We start from the raw sequence: 15,784 nt of genomic DNA on the forward strand, positions 1-15,784 counted from the left end.
AGAGCAAACTAATCTCAAGCAAGGAGAAAAAAGGAAATATATTAGATGAAAACTGAAAATAAAAAATAGAAAAGCAAGAGAGAAAAATCAGTGAAACCAAATATTGGTTCTTTGATAAGACCAACAAAATTGAAAAAGCTTGAACTAGATTAACCAAGAAAAAAAGAAAGAATACAAATTTCCAAAATAAGTAGTAAAAAAGAGGATGTCATTACTGACTCTAAAACAAACAAAAAGATTATAAGGGAATACTATGAATAACTGTGTGCCAACAAATTAGATAATTTAGATGAAATGGACAAATTCCTAGAAAGACACAAACTACCAAAACTGATCCAAGAAGAAATCGACCTATAATACGTAAAGAAACTTATTTGTAATTTAAAATCTTGGTATAAGAAAAAGCTCAGGCCAGATGTCTTCACTCATGAATTCTATCAAACATAAAAATAAAAGAAATAATATCAATTCTTCACAAACTCTTCTAGAAAACAGAATAGGAGGGAACACTTCCCAACGCATTCTATGTGGCCAGCATTCTCTGATACCAAAGCCAGACATGATGAGAAAACTATGGGATATAGGTACAATCACCCTCAACAAAAAATATTAAGAAACCAAATTCAGGAATAGAGAAAAAGAATTACAGACCACGACCAAATTGGATGTAGATCTGGAATGCAAGGTTGATTTAACATTTGAAAATCAGTTAATACAATGACAAAAGGATAAACGACAAAAAACACATGACCATCTAAATAGATGCAGAAAAAGTATTTGACAAAATCCGATACCACTCATGATAAACACTCTCAGTGAACTAGGACTATAAGGTACCTTCCTTCATCTAAAGAAGTGTATCTACAAAAAGCCCACAGCTAGCATCATACTTCATGGTGAAAAACTGTATGCTTTTCCCGTGAGATCAAGAGCAAGACAAGGATACCCATTCTTGCCACTTCTATTCAGCATTGTTTGGAAGTTCTAGCCAGTCCAACGATGAAAAAAAGGAAGTCTAGATGGAACAAGAAGACGTAAAACTATATTCATAGACGGCATGATCCAGTATGTAGAAAATACTAAGGAATCCACACCAGGGGGCTTCCCTGGTGGTGCAGTGGTTGAGAGTCCCCCTGCCGATGCAGGGGACACGGGTTCGTGCCCCGGTCCAGGAAGATCCCACATGCCATGGAGCGGCTGGGCCCGTGAGCCATGGCCGCTGAGCCTGGGTGTCTGGAGCCTGTGCTCCGCAACGGGAGAGGCCATAACAGTGAGAGGCCCGCATACCGCAAAAAAAAAAAAAAAAAAAAGAATCCACACCAAAAACAAAACAAAAACAAAAAACAAAACTAATTAATATGTTTAGCAAGTTGGAGAACCCAAGATTAGAATAACAAAAAACTATTGTACTTCTATATACTAGTAATGAACAATCTGAAAATAAAATTAAGAAAACATTTCTATTTACAATAGCATTGAGAGAATAAAATGCTTAGAAATAAATTTAACAAAAAATGTGCAAGACTTGTATATCAAAAACCAAAAAATGTTGCTGAGAGAAATTATAGAAGATCTAAATAGATATTCTGTGTTCATGGATTAGAGGGCACAATACTGTCAAGATGTCAATTTTTCCCAAATTGATCAATAGATTCAGTGTAATCCTCTCAAATTCCAGGAGGCCTTTTTGAAAAAATTGATAAGCTGATTTAAAAATTTATGTGGAGGGCTTCCCTGGTGGCGCAGTGGTTGAGAGTCTGCCTGCCGATGCAGGGGACACGGGTTCGTGCCCCAGTCTGGGAAGATCCCACATGCCGCGGAGCTGCTAGGCCCGTGAGCCATGGCCACTGAGCCTGCGCATCTGGAGCCTGTGCTCTGCAACGGGAGAGGCCACAACCGTGAGAGGCCCGTGTACTGCAGGGGAAAAAAAAAAAATGTATGTGGAAATATATACAAAGACTCAGAAGAGCCAAACAATTTTCAAAAAGAAGAACAACTGAGCTATTTGTAATGAGGTGGATAGACCTAGAGTCTGTCATACAGAGTGAAGTAAGTCAGAAAGAGAAAGACAAATACCATATGCTAACACATATATATGGAATTTAAGAAAAAAAAAATGTCATGAAGAACCTAGGGGTAAGACAGGAATAAAGACACAAACCTACTAGAGAATGGACTTGAGGATATGGGGAGGAGGAAGGGTGAGCTGTGACAAAGCGAGAGAGAGGCATGGACATATATACACTACCGAACATAAGGTAGATAGCTAGTGGGAAGCAGCCGCATAGCACAGGGAGATCAGCTCAGTGCTTTGTGACCGCCTGGAGCGGTGGGATAGGGAGGGTGGGAGGGAGGGAGACGCAAGAGGGAAGTGATATGGGAACATATGTAATATGTATAACTGATTCAATTTGTTATAAAGCAGAAACTAACACACCATTGTAAAGCAATTATACTCCAATAAAGATGTAAAAAAAAGAACAAAGTTAAAGGAGTTGTTACACTTTCTGATTTCAAAACTTACTAAAATCTGTAATACTCAAGACAGTGTAGTACTAGTGTAAGGAAAGACATATAGATCAATGAAACAGAATTTAGAGAAAAACCCGATTTTGGAAAATACACCAAGGAAAAGGTAGTCTTTTAACAGGGACTACAGGGAAAAGGTAGTCTTAACAAATGATACAGCAAGGTGGATATCCACATGCAAAAAAGATGAGTTTAGATCCTAATGTCACACCACATTCAAATACTAAATCAAAATGGAGAATAGCCCTAAATGTGAGAGCAAAAACTATTCAATTTTTAGGGAAAAAAAGTAAGAGGAAATTTTCATGACCTTTGGTAATTTAGTGGAGAAAGGAAAATCTTTTCAAAAAACAGTGCTGCAACATTTGGATATCCATATGCAAAAAAGTGAACTTAGATCCATATTTCACTTCATATACAAAAATTAACTCAAAATATAGATATAAAATCTAAGAATATAAAACTTATAGAACAAAACATATAAGAAAATCTTTGTGGCCTTAGGTTAGGCAAAGATTTCTTAGACACAACATGAAAAGTACAGTCCATGAAAGAACAAATTGATAAGTTGAACTTTATTAAAACTTATGCTCCTCAAAATACATTGTTAAGAGAATGAGGAGATAAGCCACAAACTGGTAGAAAATTTGCAAAGCATGCATCTGATAAATTACTTGTATTTGTAATATATAAAGAACTCTCCAAACTAAATAAGAAAACAAATAACGCAATGAAAATTTGGCAAGATTTGACATACACCTCACTAAGGAAAATTGATCAATCTATATCTCTCTATCATCTATCTATCTATTGATCAATCTACATCTATTTGTTGATCGAGTGATTTATCTACCTATGGCAAGCAAGGATATGAAAAGATGCTCAACGTCATTATTCAGTAAGGAAACGCAGATTAAAACTACAATGAGATATCTACTAGATATCTTTTAGAATGGCTAAAATTTAAAAGATTGACCGTATCAAGTGTTGGTGACAGTGTAGGTGAACTGGAAGTCTCATATGCTGCTGGTTAAAAAGTTAAACATACACCTCCCATATGATCCAGCCATTCTACTCCTAGGTGTTTTGCTTAAAGGAATACACACACCATACAAAGACCTATACACAAATGATCATAGATCTTTGTTTGTAAAAGCCACAAGTTATAAACAACCCAAATGTCCATCAGCTGCTGAATGGATAAACCAACAGTAATGTATTCATACAATAGAATACTACTAAGTAATAAAAGGGGATGAACTACTGATATATGCAATAACATGTATGAATGTAAAAAATAATTATACTGGCTGGAAGCAGCAAGAGAGAGTAAATACTGTTTAATACTATTTTTATGAAATTCTAGAAAATGAAAACTAATCTGTAGTGACACAAAGAAGATCAGTGGTTGCTTGGAGATAGGAATGAAGGGGAGGGAGATTACAAAGGGGTGGGAAGAAACTACTGGGTGTGATGGGTATATTCACTATCTTGATTGTGGTGATAATTTCCCATTTGTATATATTTCAAAACTTGTCGAATTGTACACCTAAGTATGCGTGGTTTATTGTACGTCAATTATACCTCAAAATTATTTTAAAATTAAGCTTGTATTTTGTATATCTTTTTGCTTTTTTACTTTTCTATTAATTCCTTTATATTTTATTAGTCCATGATGAAATGAAAAATTTTAAAATTTATCTTTCATCACATAGAGCTTGAGACCACTATTCTAAGGATTTGCACTGTTGGAAAGAAGGTCACTTTAAGAAGCATAATAGATTATGGTAAATTAAGAGTGTGTGTTGAAATGTCTTGAATACTCATTAAAATAAGAGAAAAGTAGTATGTAGCTTCAAAACTAACATAGGGCTAAGATGGAATGGAAAAAAAAGCACCCAATCCAAAGGAAGGCAAGAAAGAAGAGAAAAAACAATTACAGATCACAAATAGCACAAAAGAAGGTAGATATAAGGGCACTGGTGTCAGTGATGACATTAAATGTAATAGACTAAATGGTCTAATCAAAAGATTAAAGTGTTAGATGATATTGAAAATTATATGTTTACAAAGTACAAATAGCACACATAAGATCTAGGAAATTTGCAAGTAAAAGAATGGAAGAAGTTATATTGTGCAACCACTAACCAAAAAAAAAAGCTGATATAGCTATACTAATATTCGGGGGGAAAACTTCAAATTTTTTTAAATAAAATTGATCAATTCATAAGGATGAAAGGATAATGTTACCAACAAGAGATACAATTAGAAATTTGTATGCTCCCATTATGAGACTTCAAAATAGTAAAATAGCTTATTTTTTAAAAAGAAGGGCAAAAATGGATAAAACTGCAAGGAGAAATAGAAAAATCCACAATCAGTGGGAGGTATTAAAACAACTCTCTATCAAATTAATAGAACAAGAAGAAAACTAAGTCAAGATACAAAAGATCTGAATAATAAATTAACCAATTTGACATCACAGACCTATATAGAATACTGTATTCAACAATTGCCAGTTGTGGGACTTTCCTGGTGGTCCAGTGGGTAAGACTCTGCATTCCCAATGCAGGGGGCCCGGGTTTGATCCCTGGTCAGGGAACTAGATCCCACACGCATGCCGCAACTAAGAAGTCTGAGTGCCACAACTAAGAAGCCTGCATGCCACAACTAAGAGCCTGCATGCCGCAACGAAGATCCCATGTGCCGCAACCTGAATAAATAAATAAATAAATAACAATTACCAGTTGCATATTCTTTCAAGCACATGTGCAATAAAAACAAAACGAAACAAAAAAACTGACCACATCATGGGCCATGAAGCCAGCCTCAACCAACTTCAAAGAGTTGGAATATTCCCCAAAATGTTTTCTGACCACAATAAAATAAGCTAGAAATCTATAACAATCCATAACCAGAATACCCCCTAATGTTTGGAAATTAAGCAACATGCTTAATAACTCTTAGGTAAAAGAGGAAGTCACAATGGAAGCTAGAAACTAGTTGGAATGAAATGACAAAAAATGTATGAAATATCAAAATTTGTGGGGTGCAGCTACAGCTGTATAGATGGAAATTTATAGCCATAAATGCATGGAGTTTTAAAAAAGAAAGGTGGAAAATCAGTGATCTAAGTGTTCACCTAAAGAAACTAAAAGAATCTTATTTGAACCAAGGCATTTGTTGCTTCGGTGCCCCATGGGGCACTCACACACTGTCTCTGTGTAACTTTTATGTGTATTTGAGGTTAGTCCCTGAGGGAGCCCCCAAAGATGAAGCAACAACAGTGTGGGGTCATGAGGTTCGGGGGGAACTGGCTACACAGCCTCTAAATGGGAGTGTACTGTGTTCTCCTGGGCTAAGAATTCACAGTGGAGTATAAACCCCTGGGTATGACCATGGCATGGCTGCTCTGTGCATGCAAATCAGGGACTCACACGGTGCCCAGAGGAGGGAGTGGTGGCCAAATCCTCAGTAATGACATCATTTGGCTCCTCCTAACCATTTATCAACATTCTTCAGGAAGCATGGATTGGGCCTTCCTTACCACTTCCTCTACAACCCAGGGCCTGTTTTCTAAAATAACCTTGCTGGGTTATCCAGTTATTAGTTACCTTTGCCAGGTATTTAGTCTCAGCCAGTTTCTGCTCACCCAAGGCTCTTTCTCTCCACTGCTAACACCCACATTCACACATACCCATTCCGAATTCCTCTTCCCCGTTGTAAATAACTAACTGTACTATAAAAACAGAGTCAAGGGGCTTCCCTAGTGGCGCAGTGGTTAAGAGTCTGCCTGCCAATGCAGGGGACATGGGTTCGAGCCCTGATCCGGGAAGATCCCACATGCTGTGGAGCAACTAAGCCCGTGCACCACAACTGCTGAGCCTGTGCTCTATAGCCTGAGAGCCGCAACCACTGAGCCCACATGCTGCAACTACTGAGCCCGTGCACCTATAGCCTGTGCTCCGCCACAAGAGAAGCCACCGCAATGAGAAGCCCGTGCACCGCAACAAAGTGTAGCCCCCACTCTCCACAACTAGAGAAAGCCCTCGCGCAACAACGAAGACGGAATGCTGCCAAAGATAAATAAATAAATAAATATTTTTTTAAAAAGGAGTCAAAACAAATTATAGCAAAGAACAAGGATAAATCCTGTGTATTCCTAAGCCACGTATAACCCCTGTACAAACTAATAAGATTTCTGATTGTTCCCTCTCCCCGGCACTGTGTACACATTGCCTGATTCCTACTTGGTCAGGGTAGCAGAAGAAATCACCTCTTCTGTCCTTCAACCTCCCTCCTCCCCAATACCTGCTAATATCAGAGGGCCAGAGAGCATGCACCTGTCTTTAAAAGTAGAATACTGATTGTAAGTAGGGTTACCAAATGTAGCAAATAAAATTTCAAGATTCTCGGTTAAATGTGAGTTTCAGAGAAACAAAAAATAACTTTTAGTATAAGTGTGTTCCATTTTCATACTCAAAAGTTATTCACTGTTTTTCTGAATTTAAAATTTACCTCAACACCTAGTATTTTTTTTCTGGAAACCCTAATTATAAGAGAGAAGGGATTTCAGTCAGGGAGGAGGAGGTGTCTCCTCCTTGAACTAAGGTTGACTTGGGAGCCTTTGGCTAAGTCGTGTTGCCTGGAGAACTGACTCCATGGGGAGCTGGGAGAGAGGTCGGTCCTTCCGGGCACCTCTCGCCCCTCATGGGATCCTGACTTGTGCAGCCTTGGCTCACTGCCTACTGGTGTCCCTCCACATCTCTTGGCTTTGTGAGGGAAGCATATTCTTCTGTCTGCCCAAGTTTAGGCTGGGAATGGGGGACAAGTGTAGTCAAGGTAACAAACAAACACAGGCATGATGTGCAAAAACACAGACATTTTGACTTTAATAAGTTATAAAACCAAGGAGCCAAATTTTACTATACAGAAAAACAAACGTACTGATTGCTGTCATCAGTAAGATAAAATGTTGTGATGTGAGTTCAGCACCAAAATGACCCATGTGGCAGCTGCCTGTCAGACAGGAGTACATAGTCGTAATGCTTCATCTGATAAAGACTTTGCTATTGAGCACCATTTATAATATACTCCAGACAAACAAACAAACAACTTTAAAGTACACATGAAAGGCTTATACGTGAAATTCCATGGGTTTTCCAAAAGGAGTAGATCAGAGAGCTAGGACCCAAAACTCCAGCACTAGTCTTACCACGAACATGAAGTGACTCTTGGGCCCCTCAGCTGACTTTGCAGAGCAGTGGACAAAGAGGACCTCTGAGTCTCAACCTGGTGTTGGGAAACCTTGGCTCAAAGACATCCTCTGCCTTCCCCAGCCTGCAGAAGCCTCTCAGCCAGCTCTGGAAGCTCCGGACTGTTGCTAATCCAGCTCTCCACCTGTCTCAAGCTCAGTGGAAATTTGCAGTGTCTCAGAGCGGGTGAACACTGCCCTCATACAGAGAGACTTCTGAGGACCATCTAGTCTAGAGAACTTTGTGGATATATGGCCCAAGGCACTGAGTATGGCATATGGGGCCGTGGCCGCCTGGCCTACAGTTCCCAGAGGGCATCTTTCTTCCTGCAGCGGAAGAGAGATCCCCCTGGGTGTGTCCCACCTGGGGCCCCTCCCTAAAGTCTTCCAGCCCCCAAGACACACAGCCCTGCTCTGCTGTGATCTGAGAAGGGAGTGTTCCCATTCTGTGGCCCCCAAGCTGGGTAAACTGAGTAATACTCTGGCTAGGGTTAGTGCGGAGCTTCCTCAACATTCTAGGATGGACCCAAGCAAGCACTGCCCAGTCCTTCAGCCCGTGAGTAGCACCAGCTGCCATGGGTTCAACCAACGAGGGAAAGCCATGGATACATTTCCTAATGATAAAGAGACGAGGGTGCAGAAGTGCTTCACACTACATCTTGTTAAAGAAGTGATACTATGAGACAATTCAGAAAGGTTTCTCCAGTTTGGTTCTTAGGAGCCAGCAAGCTCCTTGGAGACACTGGGACATGTATGAGCAAGTGTGGAACATGGTGGCAGAGGGGAGAGAGGTAGGCTACGCTGGGGAAATGGGGAGGCTAGTTTTCAACCATTTCGAAGGTTAAGCATCATCCCAGATGTCCCTTCACTGTTTTTTACCCCCTTCCTCTGTCCCTTGGACCACTTGCAGAGGTTCACACACACACACATGCACAGGTTCCGATAAAGGTTTTTAGCACCTATCCCGAGCCCAGTATTCTCATCCACAGAATGGGGAATGAAATAAGAAAGAGTTCTCTAAGATCTATGACTGGTGAGAATACAAAGGCTTTAGAACTTTCCTGGACGTGAAAAGCTTAAGAATTACATGGCAGGCTAGGCCCAGCTAAGGAGCTAATGTGCTTGGGTCTTGTCATTTTGGGAAGTTTAAGCTGCATGTTCACACACACAAAAAAGTGAGCCTTGCCCACTCATTGGACTTTCCAGCAGAGTGCATGCCTCCCTCATCCTTCCAATGCACTTGGGGAAGGGGAGAGCCTCTCTGGGGAGCCCCGGGTCTGAGGCCAGGCTGGCCAGAGGCGACAAGCAAGGCCAGGGTTAGTGAAGAAAACAGAGGCCTGGGAGAGCCTGGGAGTGCCAGCTGGCCACCACACTCATCTTCATCACCTGCCTCACCACCTCGAAGACTGGAGTTCATGGCCTCCACTTCACAGCACCCATCTTAGTGACTGGTCACTTAGTAAATAAATCATCGTTTCTCCCAAGAGTCCCATGGGGCTTGTGTCTCAGTCTGCAGATTGGCAGGAAATGTCCTGCGTCTCCAGCAGGGTTGTCACCACAAGGAAAAGAAGATTCCCAATCACTTGCTCAGAAACTTGGGGCAAACGTTTTCTCTCTCCGAGTTATCCCTCCTGCCTTCCCTCATCAATGGGGGTTGTAGAACCTCTATATTCCTCTCCAACCCACACTCCACCTCAGTACAGGACATATATATATATATATATTTTTTTTTTTTTTCTTTTTACATTATTCTCCCTCTTTGTTTTCCCCAAACCTTTTGGAATCAGGAGTCTGACTTCATCTCCACAACACAGGAGTTGCCATCCCATGGAATATCTCTATAAGCAAGAAAAAAAAAATGCTATTGATGCTATCTTTTATTAGAACTTTCCGAGCATCTCTTTCTTCCTCATTTCATCAATGAGCTCTTGGATTCTTTGGTTCCTGGTCTTCTCGTATGGGCTCGGTCGTCGAGGGATTAGGTTGGGTGGCTGGACTTCATCCTCCAGGCCCTGGATTTTGTAGGGCACATCCACAGCGTTGGTTTCCGGATGGTCCTCGGTGGCACTGGTGCTGGAAGTATTGAGAGGCACCTCCAGGGGTGTGCCTGGCGGAGGCTGCACCTCCATGACTAGAGTGGGCACTGGGAGGGTGGGCATGAGCTCTTCAATGTCATTGTGCTTCCCAGAGGGTGGTTCTGCCCTGTCGTCCACATTGGTGAGGTTGTCTTGCAGGTTACAGGATTTGCAGCACAGCTTATTGTAGCCTGGGATGGAGCAATAGCGAGACAAGACTTCCATCCTACAGAACATTGACTTGTCACCTTGGCAGCGGCCCTCTGAAAGAGAAAAGTGGGACAAATAACCAAAGGACAGATAAGGGGGACCTTGTTCCCCCACAGGAAGCAGTTTTCTGGAGGAGGCATTTGAAAGAGCCCAGAGACAGCACAGAGGCAAGCGAGCTCACACAGAAAGCCTGTGTGGTTTTGATATCCGGCAGCCCTTGGGCAGGGTGGATCCGGGGACCCCACCCTTGAGTGCTGCCACACAAGCTGTGAGCAATGCTCCCCTCCTCCAAGCAGGCCCTGACTGAGTGCAAATTTTTCAGTATCTCTCAAAGTCTGAGACAGAAATGAGGCCTGTCTATTCTCAGGGAGTGATTCCAAGCTCATCTTAAAGAATGGGACTTTATCAGATGTTCACATTTGATATCCCAGTGGTAACCCCAATGACATTCTTTGGCACAGTTTGACTCTACAGTAATCTTTAAGCAGTAACTATAACAAAATTAAACCTAAAAGAACCAATTCCTAGCATGCAAAAGAGCACATCCCGGAGCCTTGGCTGTGGCCTCACCATACTCTTCCACATTTTGTTCCCATCCTCACCCAAACTCTCCAGATGATCTTTGTTTCTGAAAAGGGACTAAATAGAAATCAAAAATCATGCAGACTTATCTGGGATTTCTTCCACTTGCCTCAACTTACTTGAGAGCCTTATGTCCTGCCACCGCTCCATCCACCACATGGCCCTGCCACATTGAGCTTCTGGACATTTTCCAAAGTGCTCCAGAACTTGGTGCCTTCACATAGACTAATTCTTCTGCCCAGCACATCCTCCTCTTTCTTTCCCACCCAAGATCTGGTCATCCATGGTCTGTCTTGTATGGAGAGCCCTGACTCTCTGCAGAAGCCATCGTTGTCTCTCTCTTTCCCTCTTTCCTCATGGCTGTCTTCTCCCTGGCCTGGCTCCAACCCTGGCTGCAGCTGTCTTCTTCCTGAATTTTTACCCCCTTCCCTTTCCCTTAACACCTAATTTCACACACAACACAAAAATTGAGATGATTTACAAAAATTCATTCAACATAAAAGAATAAGTCATTTAACAGTATAACGGGGGATATTTGGTCCATTATAAATTCCTGATCACTGACTTCAATGGGCCCAACCCTCCAGCTATGTTCCCTGCTCAGTCACTCTCTATTCTTCATAATGGGCGTTTCAAACTTTTCCCACATAAACCTCTGCTGTGCCCTCCTTTCCCCTCAGTCTCCCAGGTGAACTCATCTCCTATTTAAAGGAAGGAAAGAGGGGAGGTGTGAAGGAAGGAGGGAGGGAAGGGGCAGCCACTGATGGGGACCACATCTGACATGGTTACTCTGTGCATTAACACAGGGCACGTTCTACATCTGCATGTGAAGCTATGCTAGCTCACTGAAATTTCTCACAGTAACAGACAGGCAGGCCCTCTCCCATTCAGGGCCTGTGGTTCTGACATCTGCCATCTGCATGGCCAGTGCTCCAGCTTATAATTTTCCCTTACAGGCTGGCAACCTACTTAGTTGGACACCAACCTCAAACTCCCGGAGCTTCAAACACTTGGACACAGCAGGCTACTAGATACCTCTCAACTCCTGTTGTCCCAAAAGTGGATTCCACATGTCTGGCCCAAGCCCATGGCCTTCACTGGCACCACCCATCTCAGAGAATGGCCCTTCATGTGCACAAGCCAGACCCCGGGCATCCCCTGTGCGGTCATCTCCAGGTCTGTCAGTATTTCCCCTGATGCTCTCAGATGTGTCCACGCTCCCCTCTCTCCTGCCTCCACAGTGCCAAGCTACCTTGCCTCTTGGCTGCAACACGGTGAGAGCTTCCTTTCTGCCTGCCTGTCTCCATTCTTCCTCCTTCTTATCTAGCTATCCTGCTGCAAGCAGAATGATGTTCTTCAGCCGGAGATGTGACCTTGTCACTGTCCAGACTGAAGCCCTTGTATTGCTCCTCCATTGTTTTCAGGGCGAGGACCCGTCCCTTTCACCTCTCCAGTCTCATTCAGGCCTTGATTGCCTTGCTCTGCAGTGTGCTCTCTGTGGCCACAGGGCCTTTGCACATACTGTGCCTCCCCTCTTCCTCTTATCCCTGAGGCTCAGCTGAAACACATCTTCCTCAGGCAAGCATCCCTTGACTTCCCTTGCAGGTTAAATCCCCCAGTATGTGGTCTTATGGTGCCATGGGTCTCCCTTTCCCAGCATTCCCTCCCAGCTACCAAGTCCACATTTAGTTGTTGGATAAGGTAACTAATGCCTGACTTTTTCATTATCTTGAAGCTCCAAAAGGCAGAGCCCCGAGCTCTATCTGGATGCACCTTTATACCAGAGCCTAGAACAGTGAATTGAAGAATGCATAAAGGTGAAAAAAACCAATGTGAATAATTAAGCAAGTCCAAAACGAGGAAATCATGGATTTTAGAATGTCAATGCTGCAGGGAAGAAGAATACACAGAGGCACGTATCATTAGAGAGGGACCCAACCTGGACTCTGAGCTTCTAAGTGGCCAAAATAAGGAGGAAACATGACTAGGTGCAGGACCCAGGGTATGAAGAGATAAGGACAGATAGGCTGTTTAGGAAAAGCCCTGGTCTTCCTAACCTTGAGATGGAGAAATAGGCTCACATGTGGAGGGGAAAGGCAGATGGCCTTGTGCTGAGGGTCGATTCCAGAAATCAGACTAAAAGATGCTGAGATGTGGCTTTCAGGGTTTTAAAACCTTGGATAAAATTTTACACAGATATCCAATATCTGAGACAGATGAAACCAGAACAGTCCTGTTTGAAGCTGGGCGGGTCATGCTCAGAGCCCCTGCTCCCTTCTCCCCTCCTGGTCCCTCCCCCCTCCCTGGCAGTCACTGGGGTAAGCGAGTGGAAACCACCATGACAGCCCTCAAGGAGACACAGGGGGGCTTTGGTAATACTAGGTGCAGCATCTCCCCCAGGCTTTGGCCATCAGCTGGGGCGGGGAGGCCAGAGGCATAGGCCTCAACAAGGATGCAGCCAGGCCTAGCTGTGCTGCTGGGACTGGGGTCACCCCTGCCACACAGACACCCTCTCCTGTCACCTGTGCCTCTGCCTTCACACAAATAACAAGCATCTCCCTCACTTGTCTTTCACCAGGCTGGGATCCGAGAAGCGGGTGTCACATCAGTCTAGGGTAAGGGTCTGCCAACCACTCTTGTGGGCCAAGTCAGTCCCTCCACCTAGTTTTGTAATCAAAGTTTTATTGGAGCAGCCCTGTTGGTGGCCTGCCCGCAGCTCTAGGCAAGGTTCCCTCAGCAGGTATTTCTCCTGATCTGTCTGGGCAAGGAGACTTAGTGGATGCAGTTCATCAGACACAGTTGTCTTGGTCTCCTGTCTCTTGGGCTGGGAGTTTTTCAATGATCAGAGCTCTGGGCAGGCTGACCCCAGCCACAGCTACTGTGACCCCCACCCGAAGGCTGGCATCTGGAACCCGGCCCTGTGCCCTGATGCCCATCTCCATGGCGCTGGGTGGTCGTCCTTTCTCATGACCTCCCTCCTCCCTGGAACAGGACCCCTTCATGGGAAAGGGAGGGAGAGATGCCCCCTGGCAGGACATGGCCCAGGCCCCAGATTAGGAGGTCCCTGGTTGGACCCTGACCTGCTGTGTGGTCCTTGTCAGCAAGGGGAGTGGACACACAGGCCCCGTGGCTCCTGAGGGTAGGCCTTGGGAGACAAGGCAGGCACAGCTGAGCGTACCCGTGTGTGAATGTTGCAGGCCAGGCACTCAGACCTTCGGCTGCCTTGCCCTTCTCCCAACCCAGACTCTCCTAAGACAGACCTGTTCCCTCCCTGAACAGGTAACCCAAGGCTGACAGCTGTGCCCGGAGCCAGGGTAGTGGCCTGATGGTGGCTCAGGGCATGGTGACCTGGACACTGTCTCAGCTACTAACCCCATATTCCCACTCCATGGGCTGGGATCCCAAAGATGGGGAGAAGCTCACATGGGGCCCTTTTCCCAACTGTGAGAACTTATCCGCAAGGAGACAGCCAAGGTGTTCCTGCAAGGTGCTTGTTTAGCACTAAGGATTCAAAACTCAGAATGCCGGTGGGGTGTCTGCACGAGCTGCTGTCACATTTTGAAAAATGCCTGAGGAGGGGGCACATGCCTCAGTGGGGGAGGGGCCCTCAGTATCTACGTTAGGCAGGGTAAGGGGGACAGAAAAGTCACTGGAATCAGAAACCAAGGAAGTAATGGACCAGAACAGCACCTGCATCCCTGCAGCACTGTTGGTCACAGAGATGAAGAGAAGGAGGCAGCAGTGTGCCAGACCCAAGCACCCAGTTTCACTGAACTTTTATTGAGTTTATTTGTGGGATGCATGACAGGAAGTCTTTCCACTGTTAGTAAGAGTAAAAGGTCATTTTCACAGTCACTTTGGCACACACTAACGTTGTCTCATAAAAAAACCAGAAAAGCAACGACAATGGAACCTATATAATACGTCATTGAATACATACAAAACACTAATAAAATATCCCTGATAAACCAAAGTGCATATAGACAGAGAGCACGATGCTCAGGACCGTATTGCACCTTCCCAGAGTCACTCATGTCACTCGCATTGCCTAAGTCAAAGTTGGAAGTTAACAGTCATGAGAATTAGTATGGGTTACACCGAGTATTTACATAACAGTAACTAGTGCCAGGGGAGGGCTGGGCGCTGTCCAGCGGGGATGCTATGAACAGGGGACGGGGCTGGGGAGAGTGCGGGGTGACCGGCGGGAGTGCTACACTGGTCACGCCCAGGGCCAGGCCAGTCGCCCTCTGGTGTAAGGCAGCGCCGGCAGCAGAGTGCCCGGGGCTCCAACAACAGTCAGTGCCGAAGGGCCGCTCAGGCCATGGAGCGGGTCTCCTTTCCACAGAGGTGAGCCCGTGCCTGGGGCCCTGTACGGACTGGACTGGGAAGCCTTACCCTTGACCAAAGGTGGATGAGCGGGCCACCTCCCTCTAGATTGCACTGCCTGCCTCCTGCCTGGGTTGCTAGCAGCCAATTCTGTTACCTTTCAACTTTAAGGCATCTTCTACATAGTTTTATCTAAGCAAAAAAGCGATAAAAATTGAGGTAATTCTGTAGTTGTTCACATGGGTAGGTGGCCGCATCCACGTGAGACAGCCTTTCACTCTCACTCTCTCGCGCCCATGCACGGGGTCGTGTGTGCACGATGAGAAAGGCCATTGGAGCGAATGGACAGAGAATGCAAGTGGTGGTGTGTCCTGATGTCCCACTGCGGGGACACGTCCCCTGCCTCCTCTGCTTGACCTGAACCCCCAAGGGGACAGGGTACGGGGGCCAAGGGTTGTGTGAGCTGGACACAAAGGCCACAGGAAGCAGGCCACAGTCACACGAGTCAGGAGGACACACAGCACAGGGTCAGCAGCAGCAGCAACAGCAGAGGTGGCCAGGGAGCCGCCGACACACTGCCGGAAACGGGCCGGGCGCCCAGGATGGCGAAACAAAACTGCACACCCGCGAGACCCCTCTGGCCTCGCCTCGCTGGTAAGCGGCGTTTGAAAGAGGACGGGCGGGCTCCGCCTCGATTTCCGACCCGCAGCTCCAGCCTGGAGGGATGTGGCCCCGCAAGGCGGTCACCAAGTGGTCACATTCAAACTTTGGCCTCTGGCCCCTCCAGCACCACGACAGATCTTTGCCC

The 15,784-nt window shown here is 45.0% G+C and overlaps 1 protein-coding gene across 1 annotated transcript in view; it reads right to left on the reverse strand.

Annotated features, from left to right (window-relative positions):
• Window positions 1-7,391: 7,391 nt before the first annotated feature.
• The window catches only part of ADAMTS2 (ADAM metallopeptidase with thrombospondin type 1 motif 2), a 252,663-nt gene continuing 244,270 nt past the window's right edge, over window positions 7,392-15,784 (reverse strand). The window contains exon 22 of the mRNA XM_032628799.1: window positions 7,392-10,121. Within this exon, the coding sequence (XP_032484690.1) occupies window positions 9,664-10,121 (458 nt within the window). The 3' untranslated portion in view covers window positions 7,392-9,663. The remainder of the gene's footprint in view (window positions 10,122-15,784) is intronic.

This window comes from Phocoena sinus, chromosome 3, assembly GCF_008692025.1.
Source record: "Phocoena sinus isolate mPhoSin1 chromosome 3, mPhoSin1.pri, whole genome shotgun sequence".
Classification (NCBI taxonomy): domain Eukaryota; kingdom Metazoa; phylum Chordata; class Mammalia; order Artiodactyla; family Phocoenidae; genus Phocoena; species Phocoena sinus.